Genomic DNA, 13,786 nt, shown 5'->3' with positions numbered 1-13,786 from the left:
AATAATTGCTTACCAGTAGACTTGTAGGTCAGTATATTAGTCCAACACGTGGTTTCGCAATTTGTATATTATTCCAGCCAGTTATCTTTCCCTGGTGAGAATACGGTACATCACAGTTAATATTCACTTCACCACTGCTACATAAAAGCACACAACATGCTACACAAAAGCACACAGACAGAACATACAACAATGTATTTAATTACAATATTTTCATTGTTCAGTGCTAGACAGTAGTTGGATATGTGTTTATTTTAATCAGTGTTAAAATAATATGGATTATATAGCATGTAGAAATAGGAAAATTCTCTGTAGAGTAGGAATATTCTGTATTTGACAGCCTTGATTAATACTGACAGCTCAAATTTCAAAACGCAGTCGCCATTATGACAACCATAAGGGATGATTTATAAAGCAACCATATCCTAATCGTCTACTACTGTAATGACTGCTTCTTTGATGAATGAGTCTTAATTGACACAGTTGTGTTGAAGCTTGCAATGGAGGCTTTTTCGAGCTTTTTGTGTTGAGGTCTGCTCATTCAAATGCTCTGGAAAACAAGATAGAGTTGTCACAAAAAAAGAAGAAAAAAGAAAGACAAATGATAAATAAATAAATAAAAATAAAAACCGCGCTTAATTAGGATGCATTGCCATCTTGTGGCGAAAGTAGCGTCAAAATGGTGAAATCAGTCCTATCGATAGTTACCTTTAAGCAATATTTTGTATAGTGACATGCTTACAATCTAAAAACAACTATAAATACATACTATTAATTCTATTTATTTATTAATTCTACGAAAAAAGTACTTGTTGTATTGATGTTTTCGGGGATTTTTTTTTCTTTCTTTTTTTTCTTTACTGATTTAGTATCTCATACAATGGACCAGCGAAAGTCTTAAATTGGTTGCAGTTTAGGAAAAGACGCTGGTTGCTATGACAACGCCACATTTGTTGAACACAATGGCATGTCAGAAGGCCTTGACTACCCCTTCACCTCAAAGAGCGTGCCTGCTGTCATGGAGAAAGACTTCTGAAATTAGTTTTACCAACAAATTTCGATTGATATGTCAAAAAGCAAGGTAGGGAAACATTCAGGCGAAAGGCTTTCAGAATTTGTTTGTGTTTCCTATGTCGTAGAGTTAGATTTCTGCCGTCAGCTATAGCTTGTTTAAGCATGTTTAGCTAACCCACATAACGTAACGTCTTTGATAGGTGAATGAAACTTTCCAACGAGTCTGTTGAGCTTTAAACATGCTGTATGTAGAAGCCCATAAGATTATGTTAATTAATTTACTGTATATATTTGCACATGAGATATTCTGTTGCGTCACATTGTGTTACATTCTTAGAAAAATAATTAGATCCTGATGTTTCAACAACGCGTGCCATTATAATCATTCTTCTAGGCGACTAACATTCCATTTGAGTGTTGTTTTATCTGAGTTGTCACAGTTTTGACAGTTTGTTTCCGCATTATACTTAAAAGAAAATGATTATTAACTACTTCTGATTATTAACGTCTTTTTTTTTGGTTCGTGGGGAAAACGAGAACCACAATCGTAACAAACCGACTTACCTACAGTGTAATTTCGTTAGCCTTACGGTTTGCGGTATATAACTAACTTAACACTTTAACAGACATCCGGATACAAGGGTCCATGTGGCTATCAGAAGAGAAAAGAAGGGTATGTATTTAATTAACCGTTCCGCCTCCCCCGCCCGCCTCTCTCTCTCTCTCTCTCTCTCTCTCTCTCCTCTCTCGCTTGCTTGCTTGCTCATGCCCCATTTGTGTGTGTGCTGGAGAGAAAAGGACAGAGGAAGAGGGAGCGGTGAGACAGCAAGAGAAAGCACGCTCACAGTATCTCCTCTGCAAACCTCATTTAAATAAAAACCTACATCAGGACAAAGCTGTAGATCTATTCATATGATTTGAATAAAACTGTTATTACCTTAGGGAAGGAAGAAACTGTGTGCGCTACAAGTGTGGCCTTACAAACACCATACAGGATGTCCTGCGGCACAGACCGGGTTGGGTAGAGGTGAAAGAGTAAGTTTTCTTTTAACATTCATGCCCGACCTCTCCTTTTCGGTTGATATTTCACCTATAAAGGTGACTGATCCTGAACATGTTTAAAGTGTCTACATCCAAGTGTTAAATGGAGTTCATTTCAGAATTATTTTATGCACCACAGGAGTCCCAGATAATATTCTGATGTCCCTGACAAATATGAAGACTGAAGAATCTCTATTCATGTCATTCAGTCCAAGGCAAAAAAAATGGTCGTAATATTTAATTTTACAGCGACAAATTTACTGTGTAGATGCTTTGCTTTGTTTTCAGTGATGCAGAATGGGATTTTAACTGGTGTGATGTTGGCTGGCTGAGAGAAAACTTTGATCATTCTTACATGGAGGAACATGTGAGGATATGCCATTTCCGCAACCATTATGAGGTCAGTTGCTAACACAGACAGTGTATGTGTAAATCCCCACATCCAAAATTACTTGGGAAACACTCAGTGTATATATGCTGATTGTGTGATTTTTCTTTTACTCAGTATGAAAGTTGGAGACTAAATTTTACTCCACATAGAAGTAACATTTCTAGAGTTAATACTTGTGATGGAAAGTGTTAAGCCGTAAGCTAGAGATGGTCTAGGTTTATGAATATCCCACTGCATGTGCCCTGCAGCTCATAATTATAAACTTTGCTTCGAGAGGAACATAGGGCCTGTGCTAAAGATTTTGTTGAAGTTTCTTATGTGTCAAGTTGAGCTGTTTGTGGTGAGGAAATAAGTCCTATTTTCAAGCTCTATAAGAGACCAGTTACTGTTTGGTCGGCCTCCTATTCTTCAACCTGTCCAACCTGGTTTTATCTATTAAGTTGTATCCTCCACTAGCTAAGTTCTACAGGACATTGAAGTATGTATTCCTCTCCACAATGGCAAAGTGTCTGTGAGACATCCCTCATTTCTGAGGCAAATTTTTACCTAGGGATCAGATGTGTACAGTTCCCGGCTAAGCAGAGATACACTGTGAATGGTAGGTCTAGAAAAGAGCAGGATGCTTTGGTTGTAACACTTTTGTTGTGTAGGTCTGCTATGAGGATCATTTCGGTTAACTGTGTCTATGTTAGTGTGTTACTACTTGTGTTTTTCAGTTGACACGTAAAAATCTGATGGTCAAAAACCTCAAAAGGCACCGGAAGGCTCTGGAGAGGGAAGCCGGCCGTTTAGAAGCTGCCAAATGTGACTTTTTCCCTCGTACCTTTGAGCTACCCAGCGAGTATCACCTATTCGTGGAGGAATTCAAAAGAAATCCTGGCAGTACATGGATCATGAAACCGGTGAGAGAAACATGGTTTACTAGGGCTTTGGCCAGTAGAACTACTCAAAGACTCCACCAAACAGATACTCCACCAAAACTGAAATGCTTTTTACTGACCCCAATGACTCTCGAAACCACAATTAAGGAGTTAACTTCTGCTGAAAGTTGTTAATATCTTTAAAGCGCTTTGTCTTTAATACCTAAGTGATGGGGTTAGAGTGCCTATGCAGTTACCAGTAGCGTTAGCGAACAGACTGCTCAGTAGAATTCGTGAGCGGCGCTCTGGGTAAGCTTAGAGAACAGTGATCTCATTTGAGTTAGTGAACAGTGCTCTCCTCTCTCAACTAAAATGTCTTTTCTCAAGGCTTATGAGATTATGTGTAATTACACAGTACAAAACGGTAAGTACTGTCTTTAAAAAAAGACAGTGGAGTTATTGCGGTGTACTTGCGGAGGAGTGACAGAGAAGTAATTCCCCTCCGTGACATGTTTTCAATTATTCAGGTGGCTCGCTCTCAGGGCAAAGGCATATTTCTCTTCCGTAAACTGAAGGATATCATGGACTGGAAAAAGGTAGTACATAAATGGTCTCAGTTCATAATTTCCATATATTAATTGCTTGTCTTGCTGTTTTGGATGTTTGTCCACAGAGTTGTTTTTATATACATATGTCAAGTTAATGAAACTAAGAATTTTCATCTTCCTACTCTTGTTCACAGAAGTTTCTTTGAAATTAATAAACTTAATACAAATATTCCCCCATGGCATGAAAGAAATTATTGTTTTTCACAGGATGGAACACGCTCAGAGGAACAACGGGATGAAACTCAAGTAGAGAGCTATGTCGCTCAACGATACATAGAGAATCCGTACCTCATTAATGGTGTGTCATATTTTATTTGTTTTTTATATGAACTACATTTTCATAACTATCAACTGTTGACCAACTTGAATATTTACGCCAGTTCTTTTTAGTTTTTACATATTTTTAGTTTTTACCTGTTAAAATATTTTCTGAATTTTCAGGCAGGAAATTTGACCTCAGAGTCTACGTACTTGTGACATCAGTGAGTGACTTCTTTGTACTAGCCTTACATAGTCTTTGTTAGCATGTGGATCACACTTGTGCCATGTATTTATGTGGCAACCTGAAAATAAATTCCCTGTGTGTGTGTGTGTGTGTGTGTGTATACTAGTACAACCCCCTGAAAGCCTGGCTGTATCGAGATGGCTTTGCCCGATTCTCAAGCACACGATACTCCCTCAGCAGCATAGATGATCAGTGTATCCCTCACACGACCACATTCAGCATATATACACTGAATGTTTCCCAAGTAAATATTTACATGCTCAGTTGTTATTCTTTTACAATATTTTGTAATAAACATTTACACATTTAGCATTTACACTTATCGTTTAAACTGTCTGCTTTTTACATTCAAAATTCACATGTTCAATATTGATACATCAGACATTTAAACACTGAAGATTTTGCTCTCAACATTTCCAGTCTGAATATGTACAGAATCAGCACATTCAAACCTCAGTCACTCAGTGTAATTCTGTTACCTACAAGGTAAAACTTGACGTTGAGAAATCACTAATCCTTAACTTGTCAACACAAACAGACATCCATCTCACTAATGTTGCAGTGCAGAAAACTGCTCCAGATTATGACCCTGAAAAGGTAAGCATAACAAATGCACATGTTGAAAGATGTGCTGCATTAGTTAAATCAAACTCCCTTGCTCCTTGATTTGCTAGTGGTTTCTCTCTCTCTCTTTCTCAAAACAGGGTTGTAAATGGCAGATTCGCCAGTTGCGTCGTTACTTGACGGCAAAACATGGGTCAGAGACAGTGGAGACTCTTTTCAAGGACATTGATAATATATTTGTCCGCAGTTTACAGAGTGTGCAGAAAGTCATCATCAATGACAAGCACTGTTTTGAGCTCTATGGATATGACATCCTGCTGGACCAGGATCTTAAACCGTAAATATACCAACTTTTCACTTACCTATCCCTCCCCTCTCACCATAACCGCATTACCATAGACGTTCACTTTCTCTCGCTCTAGTGTACCTACTCAGTTTCAAAATCAGACCTATAGTAGTTGAATTACTGAAATAATGTCAGAGTAATCATGTCAATGATTTCATCACAAAGGTGTATTTGGTATAACAGGCGAAGAGATGCCTATTTATTACAATGAAAAGAGGGAAAATTTGAGGAAATTAGTATATTAAAAGCAGGTTCTTCGACACAGCTGTGGGATCAAGCGGTTTGCATTCCGTCATGTTCAAGGTCATGCATAAAAATGCTCAGCCAGTCCAGTCATTGGTTCAGTTAGTATGGTTAGAGGAAGTTATCTCATTGCCATTGAAGAGGTGCGATTGTTGATACGTTTAAGTCAGTCACAGTCCACTGAGAACATTACAGAGGGATCCTGTGGCAAGGTTGTGGTGCATAAACCTCCTGAACATACATTTTTTTGAGTAAAGTGATACAAGAATACAGGCAACTATGCACTGAGCAGTGGAAAAAAGTCATATTGTCGGATGAATCATCCTTCAATCTGTTCTCAGCAAGCAACGTCCTGTTTTCAACAAGCAGATGAAAACATGTAGTAATGCTAAAAGAATGCTTAGGACGTATTTGCCACAGTGAAGGATTTTTGCTCCTGGAACAGTTTTTGTCCAGGGTTCTAAGTGATGACCTTTATCCTGTGATGGACTGCACTTTTTTTACTTTTTTAACACGTATTACATGAACAAAAATTTGATCAGTAAACTGTTGAAATCAGGAAGAACAGAAAAATCACAGTGCCTGTGCTCCCCTCTCATTTGTTAAGTGGACCAGTTGCAGTTGTTCTTGAGATGGCTGCAATATATGGAACTCATTTTTCCTTTTTTTTTTTTGTTCACAGATGGCTGATTGAGGTAAATGCCTCACCATCTCTAACAGCGAGCAGTCAGGAAGACTATGATCTGAAGTTTCGACTTCTGGAGGATACACTTCACATTGTGGATATGGAGGGTCGGTATGTGTTGAAACAGTTATGACACTCACTTCACAATGGATCTCTCTCTCTCTCTTTCTCTTACTCTCAACTCCTCTCTCCCTAATCCCCACCTTTTCTCTCTCCCAGTCTTACGGGTAAGGAGAAGAGGGTGGGAGGTTTTGACCTGATGTGGAACGATGGGCCAGTCTGCAGAGAGGATGTCAACCTGGAAACACTGGGCAGCTCTTCTTTAAAAGCCAACACACACCTGGGTATCAGTTTACTGCATGTTCACTTTATTCCTACATCATGCATTGTTGTGAAAAGACCAGTGAGACTACACTTCATTATTATGTATATAACACATGTTACTCTGTTGGCTGAGAATTAATTTTTGATGTGCAACATGAACAAAAAGCTGTATCGAGGGGAATTACAAGTACAGAGCAATTGCTCCGTCTTAGTCCTTGGCAATTAAATGAGCACCTCTGCATGCATATACTGATAGGAAATCTCATCACTATGTAATTTCTGTTATCATCAGATACTCTGCTATCACACTTACTAATCTGGATCATTTTTTCTGTTTACAGGTTGTGTGAATGACAGGGAGAAACAGCTCTGCCAGCTCCTCAAACCTTTCTCTGGACAGAAAAAAACATAGTTATTTAAAAATGTATTCTGGAGTGAAGTTACCAAGAGCCATTTTCATACAGGATGGTTTCATCCCCAGAGTGAAACTTTCATCCCTGTTTCTTTGCAAGGTTGACTCATCCCAAGTTGGAAATATCTCAGGGTTGAAAATGCATAAGTGAAAATTAATATCTTTCTTCATCCCAGGGTGTGAAAACAACAACAAAAAAAATCCATGTTGTATTTATAAGACTACAGACTGCACTCTCACAAACACAAGTGTAACTTGGGTATTTTTGTTTAGCTAACATGAGTGCTCTGCAGTGGTGAATAAAGACTAAAGCTATTTGTTTAATTCGGGTAGTGATCATCAGTGTTCCATTTGAATTCATTACGATGGCTGTCTGACACTTAGTAGTTATCATGATCTTAACCTTAGATAGCTTTACATTGAACGCTTCTCAAAATATACAACTATTAACAACTTATGATGATGTAATGAAAAACTGTTTATTTTTATGTTTCAAAAATAGCTGTTTTTATCTCTACAGAGACAAAGTAATCTCAGCATCACAAAATTTGAAGTTGACAGAACATGGATATGTTGACCGTTTCCCTGATGTCTGACTTTTGTATGTCTACAGGATAATAAACTTAAATAACATTTAATTTAGTGCAGAAACACAGCAGCAGCTACCACCTCACGCAGGCTTCATTTGACATTATTCAAGTACAGTATACATCAGGAATAAAACTACACAAGTAAAACACAATGATCATGTCTGTCTACCTAATACAATGAATGCATGCTGAGAAAAAATATCAGAAGTCGTATTAAAATAGGCTCTGACAAGAACATTCACCGCAAAATATCTTGTCAGTACAAAGTCAACATTTCTAATGAAGTCTTATCACAGCACAATACATATACAGAAAAATATTTCACTTGTATGGTGTAGTTCATGACTACCATAATTATGATAGTATAACACTACAAAACTACAGGTTTCTAGTGCCAAACAAACATGTAATGCTAAGTAGCATTAAGAGGCATATAGATAACATTATAAAATGTTAGCTATGGAAGTAAACTTATTTATATAATTAGCAAGCAGTTTGTATTTTATATTATTTTAGAACATGACACTACTTGGTTTTTAAATACATACATATATACACAAATAAATAAATAAACATTTAGTAAATTCAATGTCGAGAAAGAAAAAGCCCTTACAAAATGCACTGCAAAAAATACTGGCAGCAAATACAAAACATTCATTATTTTAAGTTTTAAAACATATTCCTTTACCACTAGTTTCATTTTTAATGTCAGAAAGATTAACATTACACTGATCAACAGACACTGATCCTCTGACTTCGTTTATCAAACACTGCAAAATCTTAAATATCTCTGAATTAAAAAAAAGGTCATAAAAATAGGCCACATTGACTATGCACAGTTAAGGTAATCTGAGTGCAAATGCTTTCCTAACTATGGATGATTTGCACATTTGCCTTACACATGCATCTAAAATCATTGTACAGCTCTGTTTCTTTAAATAGACTGCAATGCTACCAAGCAGAAGAATCAAACTAAAACTCTGAGCAAACTAGGTTTCTAAAAACATGTAATTATTGTCATCCATAAACAATTATGTTTAATGGAGGTTTTCCAGCTTTGATCTCTCTGGGCTTTGTAATATTTTACCACCATTGCAGATTTAAAATTTTAAAAAAGCACTGAAAACGTAATAGCACGGATAGAAATTAAACCAGTTGAGACAAATCTAGTTACTTGGCGAAATGAACATTTTTCATCCTCCCATTAGGCTTAGTGGCTGGTGCCTCTTTTGTGAGAGAATGGGTGTTTACTGGTCTTTTAGCAGAAGATCTTGTAAGTGCGTAAATCGTCTCTGTCCTTTGCCCCTCCTTATCTCCTCGTTTTACCAGGCCTCCCTCCCGTTTGTTACCAGAGGCTGATGTACACTTCTCAACACTTCCACCTTTCACCCCTGCACCATCTCTTTGTCTTTCTCTGTCTGCCCCTCTCCCTGTCCGACCATTCGCTGTGGGTGTCTGGCTTTTGCTGTTGCTACATCTCACTGAATTATGAGAAGGTCTGCGCACATTCCCTGTCGCCTGCATGTGTCGTTGGTGACTCTTGCCTGCCTGCGGACTGATGGGAGCTTGTGTTCGGGATGAGAGGGCTGCTGTCTTCTTATCACCTCCAGAGGCACGGCTCTCGCTACTGCTCCTCTTGGGGGTGACTACAGGGGGTGCCCGGCGCTCCAAGAGTGGGCTAAGGCGGGAGTGGCGCTGGTAGGCATAAGAGGAACAGTTACCACTGCAGAGAGGGTAGCGTACATGACAGTGAGGGCACACAACACGAGACAGCTGTGTGGTAGATGAGGATGATGGACTACCTAGGGAAGAGAGGACAGGGAAGGCACGTTGACAGTGTCGTAGGCTCTTAGGTGAGCTAAGACGCGTCGGAGGTGCGGTGTGAGGCCGGTTTTGGCTTGAGTTCAGCGACACAGAGAGAGGGTGACCTCTGATTCGGCCGGTGGGGTTGGTGGATCTACCAATTTCTGATTGGATTGTTTGAATTTGGTGCCACTCCAGCTCCAAGAGGCGTTCTAAGTACTTCTCAAGCTGTCCCACAGGTTTGGGACGAGGTGCTCGCTTTCCCTCTGTATTTAGAAAGATGGCAAGTTGTCTGAGACTCCAGTTATTGAAAGGGGGCGGTAAGAAATCCGGATAATAACAAGTAGCAGTATCAGCCACGCTCTGTCCAGATATCCGTGGATGGAGGTCCACAGAGTTGATGACCTCCGCTCGTAGGTTAAGCTGTGGAGGAGTGCAGGGTGAAGGAGGGACGGGCAGCCTCTCAGAGTCAGACAGATCGCTGGCACTGTCAGTGTCATCTTCATTCTGTTCTATCAGATGCAGCGACTTCAAATCTGGAACTTGTTTCTGCAGCTGTGTTTGATGCAGTGTTGGCTGGGGAGTCAGAGGCAGTGACAGAGCACGGCGACTCTTCTCCAGAGCAGCATGGCACAGATCCACAGACTCACTGCAACGCAGAGACTGAGGCTGCACACTCTGACCTTGTTCTCCTCTCCCTGTGTGGAGGTTTTTGGACCTCTGGGGCTTCGAGTTCACCTCCAAGTGAGAGCTGTTGGGTAGTGCAGTGTGCAGTGTTAGGTCATTATTGGAATATAATATAATGTTTAATGATAAAATGTTTTATTCACAGAGATAGATAAAATCAAAGAAATAGATAAGGAGAGAGAGAGAAAAAAGAGACAGAATAGAATGTACATAATTAGGAAACTCACTTTTGTAGTTTGCGAGTTCCAGTTGTAGAGCTTTCGTGTTTTTGATTGTTTTGCCTTTGATGAAAATCCTGTTTACACAAAACAATCTTAAGGTTCAGACATTAGAGAGATATTTAGATATCTTAGCAAGGCTTACAATTTTCTAACTGTACAGATGGCCTTTATAGAAATCCTTCAATGCAAACACTTAAAATGTTTGGCAAGTCTCATGTTTCTTCTCAAGCAATAGACACTTACAGTTTCTGCTTTTGACGGCGGGGGTTTCTTGTCAGGACTTGGCAACGCATTTTTGTGCAGGGACGCCGTCTTCTTTTGAGACCTGTTGTTTTGAGTCACCTTAACCCCTCTCTTAGCGCTGTGAATTCAGAAATCGCCATTAAATTACATTATTTTCCCTATAACGCATTGATTGCACGTGTTATAACCAAGCTAAATAATGACATTTACCTGTTAACTGCAGAATTGTTTTCAGAATTCTTAACTCTAACCTTCTCCTTGGCTGGTAACCGTTTTAATGTTGTAGATGCTGTCCGCTCTTGTATAATCGGTCCCATCGCGGTTCTACCGTAAGCTTTGTTTCTCGGAAGTAGATAACTGCGACAATCTCCTTTTCGCTATTGATGCAAAGACACGATCCATTTGAGCCACTGTTTTCGTCGAGCGTGGGACTGATGCTCCATTGCATACAAGTCAGTGAAAGTGCAAGGGATGGGAAAAAGAGCTGCAGTAACTATCATAGTATCTGCGTGGTGAATAATTTTATTTTTTTCGCATTTCCGTGTCCCCTGCACAGTCCTCTTAGGCATAGCGGATCAGCAAAATCTCCTATCATTCCTTTGTTCACTATTGGACTATATAGCATACAACTGTGAAGACATCCTACCCTGGAAGAAACAAACGCTTAAAAAACACGCTGCGACAAAGCGTACTGGATGTCATTTTTGTCGCGCTATATCTGCAAGGACTCGTAACAAGCTTGTTTACCTACTGTTTTGTATGTTCATACGTCGTTGGCATGAGGGTTTCACAATGCTTTGTGGGAACTGAAGTCCTCGTTAGAAAAATGAAGCGACTAGCGTACTACCACAAGGCACAGTTACTTTTTCCATGGGTTTTGAATACGTCAATGAATTGGCGAATGTATTGTAAATACACAGATTTTCGTAAATTAACTATTTCACGACACCAGTTGTCTTAGTGTGGAAAACCGTGACAACATTTCCCAGCAAGGGTACAGGCCACAGTCTCGCCCACTCTGCGCGTCCTGTGTTTTCAACATGCACTTGCAAAGATTTGCGCAGGATTGTCTGATCTCCATGTAATGTTCAGTCCACTACATTTCACTTTTGCTCTGTAGAGGTCGTATAAAATCTACAACAATGCTATTACGAGACACCCTCAGAATCTAGAAAGACGCAGGGTCTGCAGATGTAGACTATTTCCAAAATCCGCTGGATTTCGATGGTGAGAATGCATATACAATATAAAAACATACTATCCATGAATATTGTCTCTTAGAAAAAGTAGTAGTTACACTTTTTACATTGATATACTATGTAACTTTGCCAACATTTAAAATCATTCCGTTAGCGTGGTGCAAGGGATCGATAGGAATCCAGACACCTGTGATTTATGACTGCATTGTGAAACTGAACCTCTCAAACTCTTTTAACACTGCCTTACCTTTTATGCGAGATTTCCCTTCAAAAGTTCACTCTAATGGATCAACCTAAAATAGTCTGTTTGACGCTGCGGGAATGAGGAAGTATTAACCTGTCAAAACGAATAAACAAAATGCATTCTGTTTTTCTCTCAAGATGTTCACCATGGCCTGGTCTTTGGGATTCAGACAGCAAAAGAGTCAATCAGGAATGACCGAAAATGACCTTGTTTTTTCATGGTTGTCAGATGTTTCCAAAGAGCACCCTGTTTACACGAGAGATGACTTCTGCTCAAAACCTGCAGCAGAGAAGCCGGTCAAAATTCGTCCTCCAACCCCCAAGACCCCCACCACAAGGCAACCGGCTGTCCGTAGTTTGTCCTGTGAACCACTACCCAAACCAATAATTCACAGAAGGGCCCAGTCTTTGCCCTCACCTCCTGAAAGACGGAGACAGATTCGGAGAGCTGGGGTGCGATTTGTGGACTCTTTGGGAGTTGAACTGGAGAATGTGAAGGTTTTCAGTGCTGGTGAGAACCCTTCTGTGCCACAACATGTTCTATTCAGGCTTTTGATGAACTCTGAACTAGCAGGAGGCAAAAAGTTGGAGATATCGCTTCCACTTTTGAAGCCCATGTTTCCTGAAAAACCAGCCGATCACCCTTCCTTCTCTGAACACCTGTGTCACCAAAAAGTGTGCCTGGAACAGGTTTTGTGCAATGAGATGGGCATCACAGGCATTGTTCAGGTTCTCAACCTGGCATTTGAGAAAGAGATCAAAGTGCGTTACTCTTTCACAAATTGGAAGAGCTTCTCAGAGACCAAGGCACACTGGGTTTCCAATAAGCCCATGGAGAACGTTCCAAATGGGCCAAGCTGTGACACTTTTTGCTTCCACCTACCTGTTCCTCCTTTTATCTTAACTCCTGGAGCTATCCTGGAATTTGCAATATGTTACAAAGTGTTGGGCACGGAGTTCTGGGACAACAATGGGGGACAGAACTACAAACTGGTCTGCCACAGCTACAAGCTGACAGTTCCCAAGGAATGTGAAGACAGTATGATCCATTTTATCTGAATCTTTCATCTAAAGAAACCACTTTACAGTTTTCACAAAAACTGTTATTGCTCACACTTATTGAAATAAATGCACAGCTCTTAGCACTTTAAAATGCACAGGCCTTAGCATATTTCAAACAGCTTGACTTTTAAATGAAACACAGGTAGAATATTTCAAATTATATTTGAGTTGGGTTTGTTGAATATCTGTATCTGCACCAGCATTTAACTTCTGGAGTCATATGAAATATGGATTTTTTTTTTCTTCTAATCACAGCTCAGTTTTTTGTAACCGAGAATGAGAGCAATGGTTTCTACAGCTTTACACAACTTAAATCATGCAATATTTACACTAACTCAAGTGATGCAGATAACTTTAGTGCCTTGAATTGTAAAGCCGCATTTTTGAACAGTTTTTCACCCAGAAACAACGGTTTTCACAGATACCACCTTTGTCTATAGTTTCTGTAAAATTGAGGCAATAAATCAGGCACTGTAAGCTTCTCGAATGTCCTTTATTATTTGTAGAATCATGGGACTTTTTTTCTCATCCTGGTTTATGCCCCACAGACACTGCAACACAACAGCCCCAGACATAGCTCGTGCGCGCTCAGTTTGGCGCGTTAATTGAACAGGAAACTGTCGACCGTAATGAGGCTTAACTTGTGGAAATTTTGCTATATTTACTTCCCACAGCGCCTGTGAACTTCTCGGTTCCCTGAAAAATTAAACCTTTCTCGTAATTTATGGTGATAATTTTGCTCATA

At 39.7% G+C, this 13,786-nt stretch overlaps 2 protein-coding genes across 2 annotated transcripts; both read left to right on the top strand.

Annotated features, from left to right (window-relative positions):
• The first annotated feature begins 1,066 nt into the window (after window positions 1–1,066).
• Window positions 1,067–6,993, top strand: ttll9 (tubulin tyrosine ligase-like family, member 9). The gene is made up of 14 exons (XM_030769909.1): window positions 1,067–1,081; window positions 1,641–1,687; window positions 1,957–2,049; window positions 2,344–2,455; window positions 3,163–3,348; window positions 3,834–3,902; window positions 4,122–4,212; window positions 4,356–4,396; window positions 4,526–4,613; window positions 4,958–5,016; window positions 5,124–5,320; window positions 6,255–6,368; window positions 6,477–6,601; window positions 6,923–6,993. Exons 1-14 carry the CDS (start codon window positions 1,067–1,069, stop codon window positions 6,991–6,993), a joined length of 1,308 nt encoding a protein of 435 aa, XP_030625769.1.
• Window positions 6,994–11,714: 4,721 nt separating this feature from the next.
• ppp1r3da (protein phosphatase 1, regulatory subunit 3Da) lies at window positions 11,715–13,038 on the top strand. Its single transcript, XM_030769995.1, has 2 exons — window positions 11,715–11,764; window positions 12,118–13,038. The coding sequence occupies exons 1-2, from the start codon at window positions 11,762–11,764 to the stop codon at window positions 13,036–13,038; spliced, it is 924 nt and encodes a 307-aa protein (XP_030625855.1). The 5' UTR covers window positions 11,715–11,761.
• The last annotated feature ends 748 nt before the right edge of the window (window positions 13,039–13,786 follow it).

Source organism: Chanos chanos, chromosome 3, assembly GCF_902362185.1.
Source record: "Chanos chanos chromosome 3, fChaCha1.1, whole genome shotgun sequence".
Taxonomy (NCBI): domain Eukaryota; kingdom Metazoa; phylum Chordata; class Actinopteri; order Gonorynchiformes; family Chanidae; genus Chanos; species Chanos chanos.
Note: the sequence above shows the minus strand (reverse complement) of the source record. Positions and strands in the feature narration are given on the sequence as shown.